This window comes from Balaenoptera borealis (genome assembly GCF_965194805.1).
Source record: "Balaenoptera borealis genome assembly, chromosome: 11".
Lineage (NCBI taxonomy): Eukaryota > Metazoa > Chordata > Mammalia > Artiodactyla > Balaenopteridae > Balaenoptera > Balaenoptera borealis.
In genome coordinates, this window is record NC_138868.1 from 8981789 (window position 1) to 9001349 (window position 19561).

General features: G+C 49.5%; 1 protein-coding gene and 1 long non-coding RNA gene across 3 annotated transcripts in view; both read left to right on the plus strand.

The window, feature by feature from the left end:
- The window catches only part of LOC309606754, a 308111-nt gene that overhangs the window by 193770 nt on the left and 94780 nt on the right, over positions 1–19561 (plus strand). The window lies entirely within an intron of this gene.
- On the plus strand, positions 6009–13381 carry SLC22A6 (solute carrier family 22 member 6). Of its 2 annotated transcripts, none has more exons than XM_082341957.1 (10): positions 6009–6679; positions 7018–7121; positions 7377–7531; positions 8757–8925; positions 9356–9479; positions 9619–9737; positions 10798–11012; positions 11123–11231; positions 12587–12790; positions 13102–13381. In XM_082341957.1, exons 1-10 carry the CDS (start codon positions 6311–6313, stop codon positions 13187–13189), a joined length of 1656 nt encoding a protein of 551 aa, XP_082198083.1. In that variant the 5' UTR covers positions 6009–6310; the 3' UTR covers positions 13190–13381. The 2 variants fall into 2 exon arrangements, with proteins under 2 accessions (XP_082198083.1, XP_082198084.1); XM_082341958.1 differs by having other exon boundaries at positions 9622–9737.

The following is a 19561-nucleotide window of genomic DNA, read 5'->3' on the forward strand; positions in this document are numbered from 1 at the left end:
TTTCCCAGAACCTGCTAACTGAACAGTTAACATGACCCTGCACCTCTGGTCATGATTGACTGGACCAGAGGGCACTTCAGATCCAAATCTCATTAATCACACGTTCCCTCCTGGCTGGAATCTGGGTCATGGAGGTTCTAGTACATCTCTTGTTTCTTGTCCTGAGAAGGCAGGTTAGTATGAAGGTGGGCTGGCCCAGCTAAAAGTAGAGCAGAGAAAATCAGTTGCAGAGAAAGAATGAAGCAGGTGCACAGAGGGGGAAAAAAAAAAAAAGACATGGGCTCAGATAAACAGATAAACAAATGGTGAGACCATTTGCATTTTTTTTTTTTTTTATTCATTTTTGGCTATGTTGGGTCTTTGTTGCTGTGTGCGGGCTTTCTCTAGTTGTGGCGAGCAGGGAATACTCTTCATTGCGATGCGCAGGCTTCCCATTGCGGTAGCTTCTCTTGCTGCGGAGCATGGGCTCTAGGCACGCGGGCTTCAGTAGTTGCAGCACGCAGGCTCAGTAGTTGTGGTTCGCGGCCTCTCGAGCGCAGGCTCAGTAGTTGTGGCGCACGGGCTGAGTTGCTCTGCAGCATGTGGGATCTTCCCGGACCAGGGCTCGAACCCGTGTCCCCTGCATTGGCAGGCAGATTCTTAACCACTGCGCCACCAGGGAAGTCCCTGCATTGATTCTTAATGGATTCCAGGTCCTAATTCCCTCTTAGCCCTGGATGCACATTCTGCCCCTGGGTTCTATCAACTATTTTGAATTCTCTGAATAAACTCCTTTTTTTCAAAGATAAACTCAAGTGTTTCTGTTCCTTATAACCAAACAATTCCAAAAGCAATTCCTTTATCAGCTCTTAATGATCATCTCTCAAAACTCTTCCTAGGACCTCTTCCTCTAGGATTCTTTACCAGCAATGTCCAGTGAAAATATAATGCAAGCCACTTGTGTAATTTAAAAATTCCTAGTAGCTATTAAAAAGATGAAATTAATTTTAATACTATAATAATATTTTTATTTAACCCAATATATCCATATATTACCATTTCAACATGTAATCAATAGAAAAGTTATCAATGAGATATTTTATAGCCTTTAATTCATACTGAGTCTTCAAAATCCATATGTATTTTACCCTAACAGCATATCTCCATTAGGATTAGCTCAATTCAGGCGCCCAGTAGTAGCTAGTGGCTACGATACTGGACAACTCAGACACACAGCAGGGCTTCAATTATCAGCCACGGAGCTAATTGCTCTCAAGTCTGTATTTAGATATTTGTGAGAGAGCACTTAATAAACGTGAACTAAATCATATTGCCCCCACGCTTCAGTTTTTTGGTAACGTCCCATCGGGATGAAGTCTAAACTCTGTTACAAGGCCCATCATGATCAGGCCCCAACCTGCCCCAATGGCTTCAGCTTTTCACACCCTCTACCTTGCACCCTGAAATCTAGCCGCATTTCACTTCTTTCGGTTCCTAGACTGCAACAGCTCCTATTAGGCCTGCCCTTCATCCCTGCCTGGCACCTGACTTCTCCCCATCCCACCTCCACAACATTTGACTTAGGGTCAGCTGACAATGGGACCACCAACGTCTCCCCTTGGCTTGAGTGGGTCTCAACCTGCAGGGAGAAGAATTGGGCTCAGTGAAGAACACTGGCTCTCTCACCCCATCCCCATCTTTCAGTTGTCCAGAATTCAGGGTGGCTCCCAGGATGTCCTAGCTGTTCCTGTGCTGTATCCGGGGATTTACTGCAAAGACACACAGGAAGGTAAGGGAAGATGCCCAGGAAAGCAGCTCCTAGTCACATGTTCAGGACTCCTAGTGACCTGGGATGCTGGTGTCAGGATGTACTGACCCCCCCCCCCCATATACGCCATTCCTCTGGCCATTCCCGACTCCCCATCTGGATTCCACCCTCTCTCCATGTCTGCTTGTTCCTCGACAACTCCAGCTCCTCCCGCTTTCCCTATTCGCTTCTCTCTGTCCCTGAACTGGCTCAGTGAATTGCCACCCAATGTGGAGCACCTCACTTGGGGGGCGTCCTCATACTGAGCCACTTCATTGGTTACTAGACTCATATCCAGCCTTTAAATGGCAGTCTTTGGATTAATTTCTAACTTATATACTACCCATTGGCCAGAGTAGCCAGGCCACAAGGCATAAAGCTCACAATTTGGCTCCTTGCTCCAAATGTTGTTGTAGACCTGGCAGGCACTTGGAGTCTGCCAGACTTCTCTCCAGGTCAATCATTTCAAACTCACACTTAGGGCATGTGATCTGAGCAAGAGTGTTTTCTTTATCTGTAAATTATTTTATTTGAAAAGTCTCACAAAATAATCAACATCAAAATCATAAGTAGTCACACACCTTAAATCCCATTTATTTAATGGAATAAAATTATACAAAATCTGGATGTCTCAGAAGATCTGGGATATGTGATGGCTGCTAACATAGTAGAAAAAGCAATGGAATCAAGAGGGCTGAGTTCTAGATTTGCTTTCTGTGTGATCCTAGACAAATCCCTTGCCTACTCTGGGCCTTGGTCTCCTCATCTGCACAATGGAAGTCTTCACCTGTGTGATGGTGTTCATCGCTAATGGCACGTGGTTCTGTGGCTCTTGGCCAGTCGGAAGTCCTCAGATTTGACCCTTTCTCGGTGAGCAAGGCCAGAACTTAAGTCCACATTCCAGTGAGCACAGGGGAGTCCAACTCTGGGTGTTTAATGACCCAGAATGTCCCTAAAGGATAGTTCCTGGCTCTACAAATCATTTGCCACAGGAGCAATTCCATCCAGAAACTCTCCATGAGCTGAGAGGCTGGTGGGGAATCCCCTCACTAACCAGATAATTCCAGGAGCCAACCACAGTTCAGTCCCTAGAATTTCCAGTTGAGCCTTTTCCAGACTTAGGCAGGCTTGGAGCTGGTCAGACACTAGGAAGGGAGCTCTTCTCCCAGGCAGGATTGGACACAGACTCAGAGAAGAAGGGTGCTTGTAGGGGCCCACAATCTCCCCCACTGAACTTGGCACTCCACCCACTCCCCCATGAGGGCACCAAGTCCTGGCAGGAGACTGGCGCCAGAACCCCCAAGCTGTTTGTCCAGCTGTCCTCACATCCCCAGGCCACAAGGTTCTTATATACCTTGGCCTGGAAAATGTTGTCAGGCATCTGGACACCCATGGGGTCCCAGCCCAGAACCAACACAGGGTGGGAGGAGGGAAGCTGGTTGAGTCTCATACCTCTCTGGGCCTCCCCTATTCTCTTCTGTACATATGAGGTCAGATGGTCACCAAGAGCTCTTTAGCTGGGCAGTCCACACCTCCAGAGTACTAGTTAAGAACTTCGTTGCCTTTGAAGTTAGAATAGGTTTGAACTAGCGTAAGATTTTATGTACCCAGGACTTCGATAGACAATAAATACTCCCCCAACTTCATACACAAAAGTGTAGTTTGTGTAAACTGTGCGATATTAACAGAGCATCTTGACTCCTTACAAGAGAAGTCGGAAGTCAAACTGCTTCCCCTCAGTAAGACTTGGAGATTTGTGCCCAGAAGAATTGAGAAATGCCCCTTCCCTTCACGGCCCTTTGCATCAGCTAATTTGTACAGGGCCTGGCATACCTCCTGTAAAACTATGGAACCCTAATAATCCATTGTGTTCAGACATATGCCAAAATCTCTGAAGTGGGCTAGAGGAGCAGTCAACAGGTGGCAGATTACAGAGAGGGACAGCCAGAGACCTCAAATGGAAACACACCACGAAGGGCAAAAAAGAGTCTGATATGGTAACCCAAGCCCAGCGATTGAGTTAGAACATGGTGGGAAAGGCTGTTGGCCTGGACACAGGGAGACCAGGGTCTTGATTCAGCCACTCCAGTGGCAAAACTGGCTGGGTAGGCGCAGCTAGGGGAAGACTTGCAGCACTTTGGAGCCTGCAAGGCTGCTGTTATTCTGGGGAGGCAGAGGAGTTCTCATGTTCACCTTGCAAACATTTGCCCATTCAAATAAGCATGTGGGGATTCTTAGAAATATGTTGGTAGGAGTCATCCATCTGACTGCACTGTCCTTTGCCAAGCAGGTATGGGATTGATCACTATACAAAAGAAGTTTGAGGACATCTTCTAGGGTAGGGTTTCTTAGCACTATTGACATTATAACTCCAGAAAATCATTGGTTATGGAGACCTGTCCTGTGCACTGTAGGATGTTGAGTAGCATTCCTGAGACTCTACCCACTAGATGCCAGTAGTACCACCACCCCCAGTGGTGACAACCAAAAATGTCTCCAGATGTCCCCTGGGGAAAAAATCTCCCCCAATCGGGAATCACTGTTCTGAGGGTAAGATGTGCCTAGGCACATTTTCTCTCTAAAATCAGTGTGATAGTGTCACCTTTTTACCAGAAACAAATAATAAGAACAGCTCATGATCACTGAGCCACAGGGCAGGGACCACCTTAAGATCTTTACCTGTAATTGCTCATTTAACCCTCCAACAACCCAATGAGGCATACACAACCATTATCTCCATCTTGCAAACAAGGATCCTGAGATACAGAAAGTTTAGCAACTTGCCCATGGCCAGCAAGTGTGGAGTGAGGATTTGGATCCAAGTAAACTGAGCCCACGGTTTATATAATATATATTATGGAAAGTAAAATCAAGAAGCTGTAACCCACTCTCTTGACATGCCCAACCCATGATCCAACCAATCGGATCCCATAGAAACCCATCCAATCAGAGCTTGGTACTGCCCTGAGCAGGAGTGACCTGGACGCAGGAACCAAACCGTTGGGGAAATCAAGTGAATGTCTTAGAGTTGTGGCTAAAAGTAAAATACGTTCACACTCATTGTGAAGAAGAAGGAGGAGAAGGAGGAGAAGGAGAAGAAGAAGAAGAAGAAAAAGGAGGAGGGGTGGGGAGGAGGAGGAGGGGTGGGGAGGAGGAGGAGGGGAAAGGAAGGGGAGGGGGAGGGGAGGAGGAAGAGGAGGAGAAGAAGGAAAAGAAGAAGGAGGAGAAGGGGGAGGAGGAGAAGAGGAGGAGAAGGAGGAGGAGGAGAAGCTATAGACAGAAGACAAGACAAAGGGAAATTTTGAATCAGGACGAGCAAGAAAGTAAAAGCTGAGATACTGGAAGACTCAATCTACATCACATAAGATGTTGGTCTTAGGTCCCACTGCTTCAAAAGCAGCCTCTGACCTCTATTGTGTCTTCCAATTGAACAAAGCCGTGGTCCTATAAGATGTAAGCTGTCCCCAGAAGACCAAAGACCGGGGCTGCCAATTTTAGCAAATAGTACAGGATAGTGGGAAGCAACCGCATAGCACAGGGAGATCAGCTCGGTGCTTTGTGACCACCTAGAGGGGTAGGATAGGGAGGGTGGGAGGGAGACGCAAGGGGGAGGGTTTATGGGGATATATGTATACATATAGCTAATTCACTTTGTGATACAGCAGAAAGTAACACAACAATGTAAAGCAATTATACTCCAATAAAGATGTTAAAAAAAAAAAAAGAATACAGGAAACCCAGTTAAATTTGAATTTCAGATCAATGAATACTTTTTTAGTAGAAGTATGTCCCATGTAAATATTAGGGACATTCTTAACACTAAAGAAAAAAATTTCTTTGATGATCTGAAATTCAAATTAACTGGGCGACCTGTATTTTCTCTGGCAACCCCTCCCCAAGATGGTCCCTTTGGATCCTGCCCACTAAAAGGGACAGAAGCCCCACAAGAGGCCAGCACACTTCCCAGAGCCCAATCCCCTCACTAAAAGGAAGACAAAAAGGTCCCACCCTGTCCCCTCCTGCCCCCAGATGCCCCTCCTGCCCCCAGATGCCCAGTACGATCTGCTCCCATCACCCCCACTTCAGTCCACCCTCTCCTGCCCTTTATACCCACGTGGAGAAATTCCACTGATACAAGGATACTTGGAGGGTTAATCCTTCTGATACCAAGTCACACTTTAACTCATTCCCTCCAGGCCAAGGATTAAATACTGCCCCTGTAGGGGTCAGGGCTACAGCAGACCCTGAAAGCTGAGAAACACCCCACACACTCACACCAAGTGGGGAGAGGCTGCCAAGGAAAGGGAGGGACGGAACAAGGAGAGAGAAGAAAGGAGGGGCCGCCTGGCCGGGCTGCTGTCCCCCCTACAGAGCCAGCTCAGATTCAGTTCCAGGAGCAGCTTGGCTGCGGAAGCAACGGCAGTCCCTCTCCTCCAGGGAAGGGCAGCAGGCGGACCGGCACACAGACGGAGGGCCCGGGACTGGAAGTCCTCAGCCCCCAGCCTCTCGGCCAGGCCTGGCCCCATGGCCTTCAATGACCTCCTGCTGCAGGTGGGGGGCGCCGGCCGCTTCCAGCAGATCCAGGTCACTCTGGTGGTCCTCCCCCTGCTCCTGATGGCCTCCCACAACACCCTGCAGAACTTCACCGCCGCTGTCCCCACCCACTACTGCCGCCCGCCTGCCGACACCAACCTCAGCAAGGACGGGGAGCTGGACGCCTGGCTGCCCCGGGACGGGCAGGGGCGGCCCGAGTCCTGCCTCCGCTTCACCTCCCCGCAGCGGGGGCCGTCCTTTCCCAATGGCACAGAGACCAATGGCACGGGGGCCACAGAGCCCTGCACCCACGGCTGGATCTATGACAATAGCACGTTCCCTTCCACCATCGTGATGGAGGTGAGGAGACCTGGGCCCCTCTGTGCACCATCCAGAGTGTGCTTTCCCCTCTGAGACACACACACACACACACACACACACACACACACAGACTGTCTCAAATTCTCCAGAGGCCAAGATGGGAAAATGGAGAAAGGGGTTCAAGATGGGGGTCTTTGTAGGAAAGGGGGAGGTGGGAGTTGTAGGGGTCAAGAAGAGTCTCTCAGTTCCTGGGGTCAAAGAGAAGAGTCGTGGGAAGAGGGTGACACAGGCCTCAGAGGGCCAGCCGGAAGGAGGGCAAGGGCCTCCCCTGCAGCCCAGGTTCACCTTGGCCTGACCCTTGCCCCCTCTCCCCACAGTGGGACCTCGTGTGTTCTCGTAGGGCCTTACGCCAGCTGGCTCAGTCCTTGTACATGGTAGGGGTGCTTCTCGGAGCCATGATATTCGGGCACCTGGCAGACAGGTCAGTCCTGGGCAGGGCCAAGGAGCCGGGCTGGGACTGGGGGCTCCTCAGCTGGGCTTGGGGGGCCTAGGTGGGAGGTTGGCATCACCAGCTGGGGCTCGTTTGAGGACCTATAGCAGAGCCTCATGATAAGTCACGGGTCCTGCAAAGACCCCCACCCCAGGGACTCACCCAGGGCAAGCGCCCCTCTCCCAGTTTAGCCTGGCCCCTGCTGGTCCTCAGGACCCCTGCTGCAGGTCTTCCTTCCCCCGACAGGCTGGGCCGCCGGAAGGTGCTGATCTTGAACTACCTGCAGACGGCTGTGTCAGGAACCTGCGCCGCCTTTGCTCCCAACTTCCCCGTCTACTGTGCCTTCCGGCTCCTCTCGGGCATGTCGCTGGCTGGCATTTCCCTCAACTGCATGACACTGAGTGAGGGAGGCCGGAAGGGCAGGGCAGGCCCCTACCCACTCCCCTCCGACCACCCAGCCCTGCAGCCCCTTTCCAGCCTCCTCTCCCAGCCCACCCCTCCTGCACTCAGCCTGTCCTGCCCTTCCAGCCAACATAGCAGCCTTTTTCCCGGGGCTCACACCATCCTGACCTCTCATTTAGACATGTAATTGCAGACTCCATTGTTAGGGCCAGGTAATTCCCCTAAATGACTGAAGCAGACAACAGGCATTAGGCAGTGGTGAGGACTGTCTCCGAAAGATAGTCACATCCATCCAGAGGGGCCACAGCCACTCAGCTGCTCCAGCCAAGAAGTCTCAGGGCTGTCAGATCTTCCCCCACCCTTTTTTATCAGTGTAAAATATCCCAATTTTTTTTAACATTTGCAATTAATTCTCATATTTTTAACATAGGGCAAGCCAGCATCATATAGACCAAACACATTTATGGACTGAGCATGGCCTGTCCATGAGGCACCAGTGCGCACCCTTGGATAAGTCACCTCCCTTCTCCCTGTTTCTCAGATGAGGAACCTGAGGCTGGGGAGAAGGGAAAGGATTTACCCAAGCTCATTCCTCAAGCCCAGAAGGGAATCTAAGGATTTGGGATTCTCCAGACTAAAGGAATTAACCAGGACAAGGCTAGGGCTGGGGCAGGACACCTAGAGAATCCAGTCCCAAAGGCCAATCTAAGTCTTCAAGCCACTGCCCCAGCTGCCAAATCAGGAGCGCACAAGGAAAGAAACTGGACTTCTTCAGACAGAAGCAGAGAGGTGGTCCCACTCCCACCTCAACTCTCCAGAGTAGAGGAAAGCTACTGTCTCCTCTGAGCTGCTCTGGCCACTGAGGCTGAAATCCAGCCCAGACTGAGAAGGACCAGAGGGGCGGGAGCTGTTGAGGATGGAATGAGTGGTCAGAGGTGCTCTGAAGGGAAAGAGAACCCTGGCCAGGACAGTAGGTTGCAGAGGAGCAAAAACACACAGCAGGAGAGTGGAGGGGACAAGTCCTGGGGACCTCCCCATCCCCACCTCCATCACAAGTCCCCCACTCCCCCTCCCACGGCCCCCAACCTCGTTTGATGTTATCTTCCACTGAGCCTTGGGACAGACCAAGGTTTGAACAGAGAGAGGGGTCTTGGTGGGCTCCACGGGTCTCCACCCACCTGGCACCCAGTAAGTTCCACTGCTCCGTCCTAACCCTCTTTTCAGATGTGGAGTGGACGCCCACCCACACGCGGGCCTGCGTGGGCACCCTGATCGGCTACGTCTACAGCCTGGGCCAGTTTCTCCTGGCTGGTGTGGCCTATGCTGTGCCCCACTGGCGCTACCTGCAGCTGCTGGTCTCCGTGCCCTTTTTTGCCTTCTTCATCTACTCCTGGTGCGTGGGGCCCAGAGGGCTGCGAGGGACAAGACTTCCCCCAGATCTCGCCCACAGAATCAGAGAAGGTCAAACCCAGGCCAGTGACTCAGTGTGACCTGAGGAAACTGAGGGAAACTGAGGCTCTGGGCGGAAAGACTTGCCCCAGCGTGTCCGGTTCTCTGGCTTCCCCAGCTCCCCCCAGCTCTCCGGCCTGCCTGCCCTGCTCCCTTTACCCAGCACCCAAGGGCTGAGCTCCCGTGTTGGGGAATAAGTCATCGCCAAGCTGGGCACTGCCTTATGGTCCTAGAGATTGGGGTGTGGCAAAGTCCTGGGTTCCCAATCTTACATAAAATCCCACTGCAGACCTCTGGAAAGCCCACGCCCTACCTCCAGCCCCAGTGACTGGAACTGAAGCCACGCCAACACCCACGCTCACCCCTGCTCCCAGGTTCTTCATCGAGTCGGCCCGCTGGTACTCCTCCTCTGGGAGGCTGGACCTCACCCTGAAGGCCCTGCAAAGAGTGGCCTGGATCAATGGGAAGCGGGAAGAGGGGGCCAGTCTAAGTATGGAGGTGAGACCCCTGAGACCTCCCATGACACCCCACCAGGGCTCCATCCCTAAACCGAGGACTCACAGGGCTTCTCTGAGTGAGGAGCTAGGCTGGGAGGAGCTCCTATGGAAGTCCAAGCCCTGAGCCCCGTCCATCCCAGCAGGTGCTCCGGGCCAGTCTGCAGAAGGAGCTGACCCTGGGCAAGGGCCAGGCCTCGGCCATGGAGCTGCTGCGCTGTCCTGCCCTTCGCCGCCTCTTCCTCTGCCTCTCCATGCTGTGGTAGGCCCAGACAGACAGACTGATGGACAGACAGACAGACCAAGAGACAAAAGACTGGTTGGGGAAAGAGTGGACGCAGGGGATGGAAGAAGGGAGACAAGAGGGAGGAAGTCAGCAGACCAGCTATGAGGGGCAGGAATCCCCCACCAGAGAGAGTCTTAAAGAACCAGATGACCTCCAGCCTCAGTTTGCCTCCAATCCCCAAACTGGGCATCAGTCTCTCCATATTCTTCTCCTTTTATCAGCTCTGTTCCAATATGGAAACACTTCATCGGTACTGATGGCCCGCAGAGTCAACAGAATTACATCACAGAGGCAGAGACAAGGCTGGCTTGCAAAACACTGAGAGACATTACTGGCCTTGTGGTGCCTGCCAGAAACACAGGCACAGGCAAAACTCATCTCTGAAAGTGCACTCTGGCCAGGGTTGAGACCAGTCAAAAATCTTCCCTTCCCACTGCAACATTACCCATTACCCCTCTTACGTGCTACCCTCCCAACTCCATCATCATAGCAATCCCATGACAGTTAAGAGAAACATGGTCAGAAGGAACAATCCTGCCAATGAATTCTTTGCTTCCAATTTGGGATTTACTCCAGGTTGTGGGTTCTGCCCAACAACCTGAGCTTTATATTCTGGGCTCTTGACATCTTAAGAAGCACAACACCCATCCCAGGACCACGGACAGGTCCCGGAAAACTCTGGCCTCTCCCAACACCTTGGTCCTAAAGATATGGCTTTGGATATCCACTTGTCCTCCCTCAGTCCAGTATCAATAGATAAAATAAAGACTAAAACTGTGTACATCCTACATGGCAACTAAGTGAAGATTCCCTAATACACTGGGGACACTATCAGAAGACTGAGAAATCTGGGGCATTGGAGGACTACCCCAATACGCAAAGTGCATACTAAATGACGGAAGAAATATCAGGCGAGGTAGATTCCAGATTCTTAAGCAGGGTAACCTGTGCAGCTCACCCTTGTTTTGGATCAGCACCTGCCCCCCCCCCTTTAATCTTCCTAACAAACTCCATACCCCTCATCCCTCCCCACTAGGTTTGCCACTAGCTTTGCCTACTATGGGCTGGTCATGGACCTGCAGGGTTTTGGGGTCAGCATCTACCTAATCCAGGTGATCTTTGGTGCTGTGGACCTGCCTGCCAAGCTTGTGGGCTTCCTTGTCATCAACTCTATGGGCCGCCGGCCTGCCCAGATGGCCTCACTGCTGCTGGCAGGCATCTGCATCCTGATCAATGGGGTGGTACCCCAGGGTGAGCACCCATGAACATCTTGGTCCCTCACCCTTGGCCACACCCCCAGACACGACCCAACTTCTCAGCCCGCAATCCCGAGATCTGCTGACCCCCTCTCTTCTCTCTAGATCAGTCCATTGTCCGAACCTCCCTGGCTGTGCTGGGGAAGGGTTGCCTGGCCGCCTCCTTCAACTGCATCTTCCTGTACACTGGGGAGCTGTACCCCACAGTGATCCGGTGAGTGGGAGCTTAATGGGAGGGGCTTTGGGGCAAGACATTCCCCCGCACACAGGTCAGACCCAGAGCACAGGCCAGTATGCCCCAGCCCAAGGCCCCCTCCCAGCACCTAACAGTGAAAGGTCTATATCAGCCGCTCAGTACACGCTTAGGCTGCCCACTAAGCTCTTACCTGATCTGAGGGGAAGATTTGAGCCACCAACTGGGACAGGGTTGGAGGCCAAGAAGACACATCTCAGAGGCAGTTAATTGAAGTCCCCCCTTGATCTCCAAAGCATAAGTTAGAAGCTGCCACAAAATCTAAATTCCATCTTTAACCAAGTAGTATGTCTGAAACCAAAGACCACAAACATGAAAGTAATTTTTTATCACAGAGCAACCACTTAATAACGGTGGTTCTGGGAGTTGTATGGATAAATACAGCACTGCTTTTTTGAGTGCCAAGGTTGCAGGGAGGGGGTATTTTTGCATTAAGACACCAGAAACACATATCTATTTTAAGAATGGGATGCAAAACAACAACAACAACAAAAAAAGAATGGGGTGCAAAATTCATATGACATGTCAAAGAAATGCCAGGCTTCCCTAGGCTACTTGGAATGAGAACCCCAAGGGGTCATGGTTACTGCCCTGTACCTTCAAAGGATTTCAGCTGAAAGAACAATAGTATAAAGTAGTACTATGTGCCAGGCACTGTCAAACTGTTTACAAATATCAACTCTTTTGGTCCTCATAACAAGCTTATGAGGTAGGTACTATGATAATTCCCATTTTCCAAATGAGAAAACTGAGCCACAGAGAGGTTAAGTGCCTTGCCCAAGGTCACACAGCTTATAAGTCAGGAAGCTTAGATTTGAACCCAAGCAGTTTATCTCCCTAGTCAAAGTTTTTAACCTCTGCTCTCATAGAGAATGTTCTTAACATATTCTTAACATACAGAGTCCAGGTCCCTTCCCCTGGGGATTCTAATCCAACAGGTCTGTATGGAGCTGGGGCAACTGTAAATCAAATCCCTCAGGTGATCTGAGAACAACTGGCCGAACTAAGCTAACTCAACAGTTCAGTAAACTGTCCAGAGAGGGCAAGAGACTTGCCCAAGGTCACATAGCAAGTTAAAGGCAGAGTCAAAATTCAATCTCCTGATTCTCTGCCCAGAGCCTTTCCCAACCTGTTTTGGTTTTTTTTTTTAATCTCCAAAATAAATGCCAAATTGGTTAGCTAATCAAATGGGGAACAGAGCAGGCACCAGGGGGTCTCCTGGGGCAGGGCCCGAGCTGCCCTGGCCCCAAATTCAGCCAGAACCTCAGCATTCATGCCAGAACACTAACCGGCACCCATCCCCCTGGGTCCCGCAGGCAGACAGGCTTGGGAATGGGCAGCACTCTGGCCCGAGTGGGCAGCATTGTGAGCCCACTGGTGAGCATGACCGCCGAGATCTACCCCTCCGTGCCTCTCTTTATCTACGGCGCTGTCCCCGTGGCTGCCAGCGCTGCCACTGCCCTCCTGCCGGAGACCCTGAGCCAGCCACTGCCAGACACGGTGCAGGACGTGGAAAACAGGTGGGCCTCCACCCAGAGACAGCAGGGACTCTCCCCGGGTCACACATCCAGGCTGGGGCGGCTTTAAGACTCAAACCCAGGCCTCCTCTTCCAGGCCAGGGCTCTTTGTCCCTGTGTCCCCAGTTGGCTGAGAGTCTCCTGGAGTCCTTTCTTGGGGCTCGCAGCTCCAGGGAGTGGTAGATGTTTGGGGCAGAGAGCTGGTAGCTGGGCACAGCTGAATGGAGAACCCCCTGGGAGCCCCAAGCTGGCCTGGAGGCTGCATACCGAGGGCACCACTCTCCTGCCCACCCACCCACCCCGACCTGCCACAGGAGGAGAGGGAAGAGGAGGCAGCAGCGACAGGAGCGAAAGCAGATGGTCCCGCTCCAGGCCTCAGCACAAGCGAAGGACGGACTCTGAGGGCTGAAAAGGAGCCTTATGGAGCCCTGAAGGAAGACAGGGTCCTACAGGTCCTGGGCCGCTCACAGGAGAAGGGGGAAGGGGGAATGGTGGCCCAAGTGTTGGGGCTATGGTTCAGGGAGCACTCCCCAGGGGCCCCCCTCTCTGAATAGACGCCACGAAGACCGCATATTAAAAGGTTTGTGCGCACCATCTCCCTTTGTCTCTCCTGTCTCAAAAGTAACAGCCGCTCCGCTTCAGCCAGCTTCCAGGCCAAAAGAGCGTACAATCCAGTCCCCGCCCTCAATCCCCAGGACTTTACAAACCATCCCAGGCAACTGGAGGAGAACCTCTTACCTCGGCCCCCTCCCCTGTCCCTGCTTTCCTCCCTCTTCCCTCCTTCCTTCTCTAACCTATCTAAATACTGCTATTTCTGAGTTTTAAATCCCTTACTCTCCACCCCTTCCCTATCAGGCTGGAAACTGACAAGGGCCTAACATGAAAGCAGCCAATCAGAGGCTTTGTTTCAGGATCCTCCCTCTCGGTGAAAGCTCCTGGGAACTTCTGGCAGCGAAGGAGGAGAGAAAAGAGAGCAGCTGTGACGTCAGGATGCTGATCCCTGCTCCTCTGGATTCCAGCAGGGTCTGGACTCAAAAGCAGTTTGCCACTTGCAGCTCCGCACCTGGAGATTCAGCCTGCTAGCTACCCTAATCCTCCGCACTGCACTTCCTGGCCTTTCTTTGCTGCTCAGCCTCCAGCGGGCCCTGGGCTGGTGGAGGGGAAGGAGGAGGAAAAGGGGAGGGTGGAACCCAGCCAGAGAGCCACCTCTGAGTGCTAATTTGGTGCCGGGCACTGTCCTAAGCACTTTGCATGTATTAACGCATTCAATCCTCCCAGGAACCTTCTAGAGATAAGTGCTAGTATTATCCCCATTTTACAGGTAAGGAAATCAAGGCCCAGAGTGGTTAAGTAACTTGCCCAGATTCACACAGCTATTAAATTGCAGAGTCAGGGTTAGAAACAGACCACGTGGAATGTGTGTGCCAGGACATCCCCCCTCCCCCACCAACTCCCCGGGGGCTGTGAGGCACTGAGACTTTGGCCTCTTCCACCCCCCAGGGCTGTGCTTCTACTCCTCGCTCCTGAGCTGAAAGGAGACAGAGAAGGGGGGGGGCGGTGGAGGAGACCAGATCACATGGTAGGAACCATGTGAAAGGAGGGATAGAAGGCAGTTTAGGGATCACAGCCAGGAAAAGAGGACTATCCAATCACCTGCATCAGCAAGGGAGCTCCCTTCAGGGAAGCTGGGGGTGGGGGTGGGGGTGGGGGGTTGGAGTGGGGAGGCCATGGGAAAAGATAGTCCTTTTAACACCCACAGGTGGCAGGAAGGAGGGGGCTAGCAGTGCCCTCTAGTACATGTACTTGCTTAGTCATGCTTGTCTGCTGGCACCCTGCCCCTTACTCTTTCCCCTGCAAGCGACCCAGCCCCCCAGACCCTCATCCCCTGGGGAAAGTTCACACTCTCAAGCTGTACACATTGCCTTCCAGGTGGGACCCGAGGGCTCGAGCTGAGTCAGGGCAACCTGGAGAGGGGAGGTGGCCTGGAGCTCCCCTGAAAAAGCCACAAAGCCCTGGGAGAGCTCAAGGCAGCTCAGACAGCCAGAGGACAGACTGGGCAGAGCTGAAATCACCGTAACCCACCCCACATCCTGGAACATCTGAAACCTTGGTGTTCCCCGATGGTGCTGACATTCCCATGCTCCCCAAGAATTTCTTGGCCACTGTAGGACCCAGTAGATGCCAGAGCGCCACCAGCCCCACCCCTGCTGCTATTTCTCAGGCAGTGTTGCCCTCGTGGCCGATGAGGGGCACCTAGGGTGGCATCTTCTGCTTCTGCAGATGTAGGGGTTTGGGGGACCAGGGACTTGCCCTACCCCTGCCTCAAAACCCTGCTAGCAGCTCTGACATGTTCTGATTCCTGTAGGTCTCTCATCTCTGTGCTTAGATCACCTGGTACCTGCATCTGTCTCAACCAGAGCCAGTCCCTGGCCCGTCCCAGCTGCATACACCCCCAACTGGTAAAGACCTGGTGCTGACTCAGGTGGCTTACACCATCTGCACGGACTCCGTTTCCCCAGCTCCTGGCCTGAGACTTCCTGCACTCACCCCATGCCCTTGACCAAATGGAATTCTACCTTCCTCCCACTCTTAAGTCACCAGTATGTGACTTCTGACCCGCTCTCCCCAAGGAGTCAGCCCCCAAACACTGGCTCACATCTCATCCTCTTGCCTTGGAAGGCCAAGTTCTAATACGGTCATGCACCACCCCAGTGGCCACAGATGCTGTCCCCAGTTTTGAACACAAGGTCCTATCTTCAGCCAGAGTAGGTAGAGCCTTTGAGGCCACCCTCAATTTCTCGGCCTACAGCCTTGAGCACTTCCTGGGCAGGACGGCACATTCAAGAGGTTCTTCACCTGCATGATGCTGGTAGAGGGCTCACCAGAAGCCACCTTCCCAGGGCCCCACCCTTGCATCCCATGTCCCACCCCAACAACTCAAGCTTCAGTCCACACCAAGCTCCTCCATCAGGCTCTTCTCCCCACTTCCCAGTAGTTACATGGCCCCTTGGAGAGCAGATGCCCAGCCAGTTAAGCTTTCATTTCACGTGGTAGGCTGAATAATGGATGCCCAAAGATGTCTACATCCTGATCCTGGAACCTGTGAACATGTTACCTTACATGGTAAAAGGGACTTTGCAGATGTGAATAAGTTAAGGATCTTGAGATGGAGAGATTATCTTGGATTACCTGGGTGGGCCTGGTGTGATCACAATAGTGATTTTTTTTTAATAAATTTATTTATTTTATTTTATTTTATTTTATTTTTTGGCTGCGTTGGGTCTTCATTGCTGTGCATGGGCTTTCTCTAGTTGCGGCGCACGGAGGTTACTCTTCGTTGCAGTGCGTGGGATTCTCACTGCGATGGCTTCTCTTCTTGTGGAGCACAGGCTCTAGGCGTGCAGGCTTCAGTAGTTGTGTCACATGGGCTCAATAGTTGTGGCTCGCGGGCTCTAGAGTGCAGGCTCAGTAGCTGTGGTGCACAGGCTTAGTTGCTCCGCGGCATGTGGGATCTTCCCGGACCAGGGCTCGAACCCATGTTCCCTGCATTGGCAGGCAGATTCTTAACCACTGCGCCACCAGGGAAGTCCCAACACAATAGTCTTTTTAAGAGAGAGGCAGGAGATCAGAGTGGGTAGTGGGAGATGTGACAACAGAAACAAGAGGTCCTAGTGATACAGGAAGGGACCACAAGCCAAGAAATGCAAGCAGCCTCTAGAAGATAAAAAAGACAAAGAAATGAATTCTTCTCTGAAGCCTCGAGAAGGAATGTAGCCATGCCAACACATTGATTTTAGACTTCTGACCTCCAGAACTATAAGAAAAGTAATGTGTGCTGTTTTAAGTCACTAAGTTTGTGGCAATGTGTTACAACAGCAGTAGGAAACAAATACACATCCCTTATTCTCAGACTCCTCCAGGAGTTTCCAGCTGGCCCATAGAGCTTTTATTTTCCCATGCATTATGTTTTTGGTGGGGATAGGGCTGTACTGTCCAAATCACCAAAGGCCTCACCATTGCCTATTGTCTTACATCTGACAGATTCACATATTTATGTTACCCTCTGACCCTTGTAGCCAGTTAAGTTTAGGACTCCTAGACCCCTCTCTGTTTAACCCCTACCTTACTTTCACATTTTTTAAATTGTTGAAGGAAAGATTTTTGTTATAGGTATAGAGAGCAAAAGAAAAACACTGGGTGGGCCCCATTGCCCCATTGTTCCTCCTCTTTCAAGAAAACCACTTAATGTTATTCTCTGAGATGTGACTGTCTCCATGTAGTTCATGCTGTAATCATGGAACAGTAGCTGACTCCACTGCAAAAAGCTGGAGTAATAAGCTAGATGACCTTGAGCCTCGGTTTCCCTGACCAGCTCTAGTAAGGTCTGCTCCTGCTTCTCCTAAATGTCTCCCCCAAGAGAAACCCACACCCCAGTAGCAAGTTCCATGTAAGCCACACCCAGAGAAGAAACCAAATAGCCTGTTAGGGCTAGATTAGATTTAGCTGACAGACAATGCTGAGTCTGGATGGGATGTCTGGAACTGTGGCAGCCATCTTGTGACCCAAGAGGGAAACCAGAACAAAGATGAAGGCAGTAACTAAGAGTAACAAAGTGGAAAGATGGAACTAACCTAGGGGGTTGATGGTGTCACTGAGCCACTGATTTAACCAATCCTGGAGCCACCTACCTCTACTCTAATGGTAGAAGGTAAGAATTTAAATTTAAGTCCTCCTTATCCTCTTGATTCTTTAAGCCATTGTTAGTTGGCTTTTCTGTGATTTGCAGCCAAAGACATGATAACTAATATATTTTTACAGCTTTTTAAAAATATAATAGACAATTAGTTGCCCATATTTACAGTGTTAAATTTGATGAGTTTTGACAGATGCATACACCCATGAAACCATCACCAAAATCAAGACAATGAACATAGCCATTGCCAGCAAAGTTTCTTCATGCCCCTTTTTGTGTGGACATGGCTTCCATTTTTCTTGAGCAAACATTAAGGAGTGGAATGGCTGAGTAGTATGCAAGATGTATGTTTAAGTTTTTAGGAAATAGCCAGTTTTCCAAAGTGGTTGTAACAATTCACCAAGTATGTGAGAGTTCCAGTTGCTCCACATCTTTGCCAACTCTTGGTATGATTGATATTTTAAATTTTAGCCATTGGAGGGAATGTGTAGTGGTATCTTATTGTAGTCTTAATTTACATTTCCCTAATGACTAATGATGTTAAGAAAATTTTATGTGCTTATTTCCATCTAGATCTCTTCTTTAGCATATGTTCAAAACTTTTTGCACATTTTTAATTCGGTTGATTTTTTATGATTGAGTTGGAAGCTGTTTTTTAATGTATTCTAGAAACAAGAATATACTCCTTTCATTTTAAGTTTTTCAAAGTTGTTTTGGCTAGTTTAGATACTTTGTGTTTCCACTTAAATTTTAAAATCTTTTGCCAGATATGTGTTTTGCAAATATTTTCTCTAAGTTTATAGCTTGTCTCTTCATTTTTATGAGTGTCTTTTGAATAGCAAAAGTTTTTAAATTTTAATGAAGTCCAATTTTTTATTTTTTTCTTTTATAATTCATGCTTTTTGTGTCTTATTTTTTAAATCTTTGCCAAACCCAAGGACACTAACATTTTCTCTTATGTTTTGTTGTTGTAAGTTTATAGTTTTAACTCATATTCAGGTCTATGATCCATTTTGAGTTGGTTTTGTAAAGAGGGTTGTGGTTCATTGTTTTTTGCATATTGTAACCAATTATTCCAGCACTATTTGTTGAAAAATTTTCTTTTCCTCATTGAATTGCCTAGGTATCTTGGTCAAAGGTAAACTGGCTACGTGTGTGGCTCTATTTCTGGACTCTTCTATACCATTGATCTGTTTATGTGTCTTTACATGAATATCACACTGTCTTAATAACTATAACTTTATAACTAGTCTTGAACTCAGTGTAGATCCTTTAATTTTAACTTTTTCGAAGTTGTTTTGGCTACTCTAGATCGTATGCATTTCCATATAAATTTTTAAATCAACTTGTAAATTTTTACCCAAAAAACTACTAAAACTTTGATTTGTATTACATTGAATCTATAGATCATTTTGGGAATAATTGTCATCTTAACAATATTGAGTATTCCAATCCATGATATAGTTCTCCATTTTTTTAGATCTTCTTTAATTTCTCTCAGCAATGTTTTGTACTTTTAAGTGTATAGATCTTGCACACATTTTGTCAAATCTATCCCTAAGCATTTCATATTTTATGCAATTATTAATGATATTTTATTTCATTGCAACTGTTTGTTGCCATTATACAGAAACTGACCTGATTTTTGTATATTAACCTTGCATCCTGCAAACTTGCTGAAATCACTTATTAGTCCTAGTAGCTTTTTTGTAGATTCCTTCGGGTTTTCTATACAAGCAATCATGTTGTCTGCAAATAAAAGCAGATTTCCTTCTTCCTTTTCTGGAATTTTTTCATTTCTTTTACTTACATTATTACACTGCTTATAACCTTCAGTACAATGTTGAATAAAAGTGGTGAGAGTGAATATCCTTGTTTTCTTCCTGAACTTAGGAAGAAAGCATTTAGTCTTTCACAATTAAGTATGATGTTGACTACAGTTTTCCAATAGATGTCCTTCATCAATTTGAAGAAATTCCCTTTTATTCCAGGTGTGCTGAGAAGTTTTATCATGGAGGTCGTTGGTATTGAATTGTGTCAAGAGATCTTTCTGCATCTATTGAGACGATCATATAGTTTTT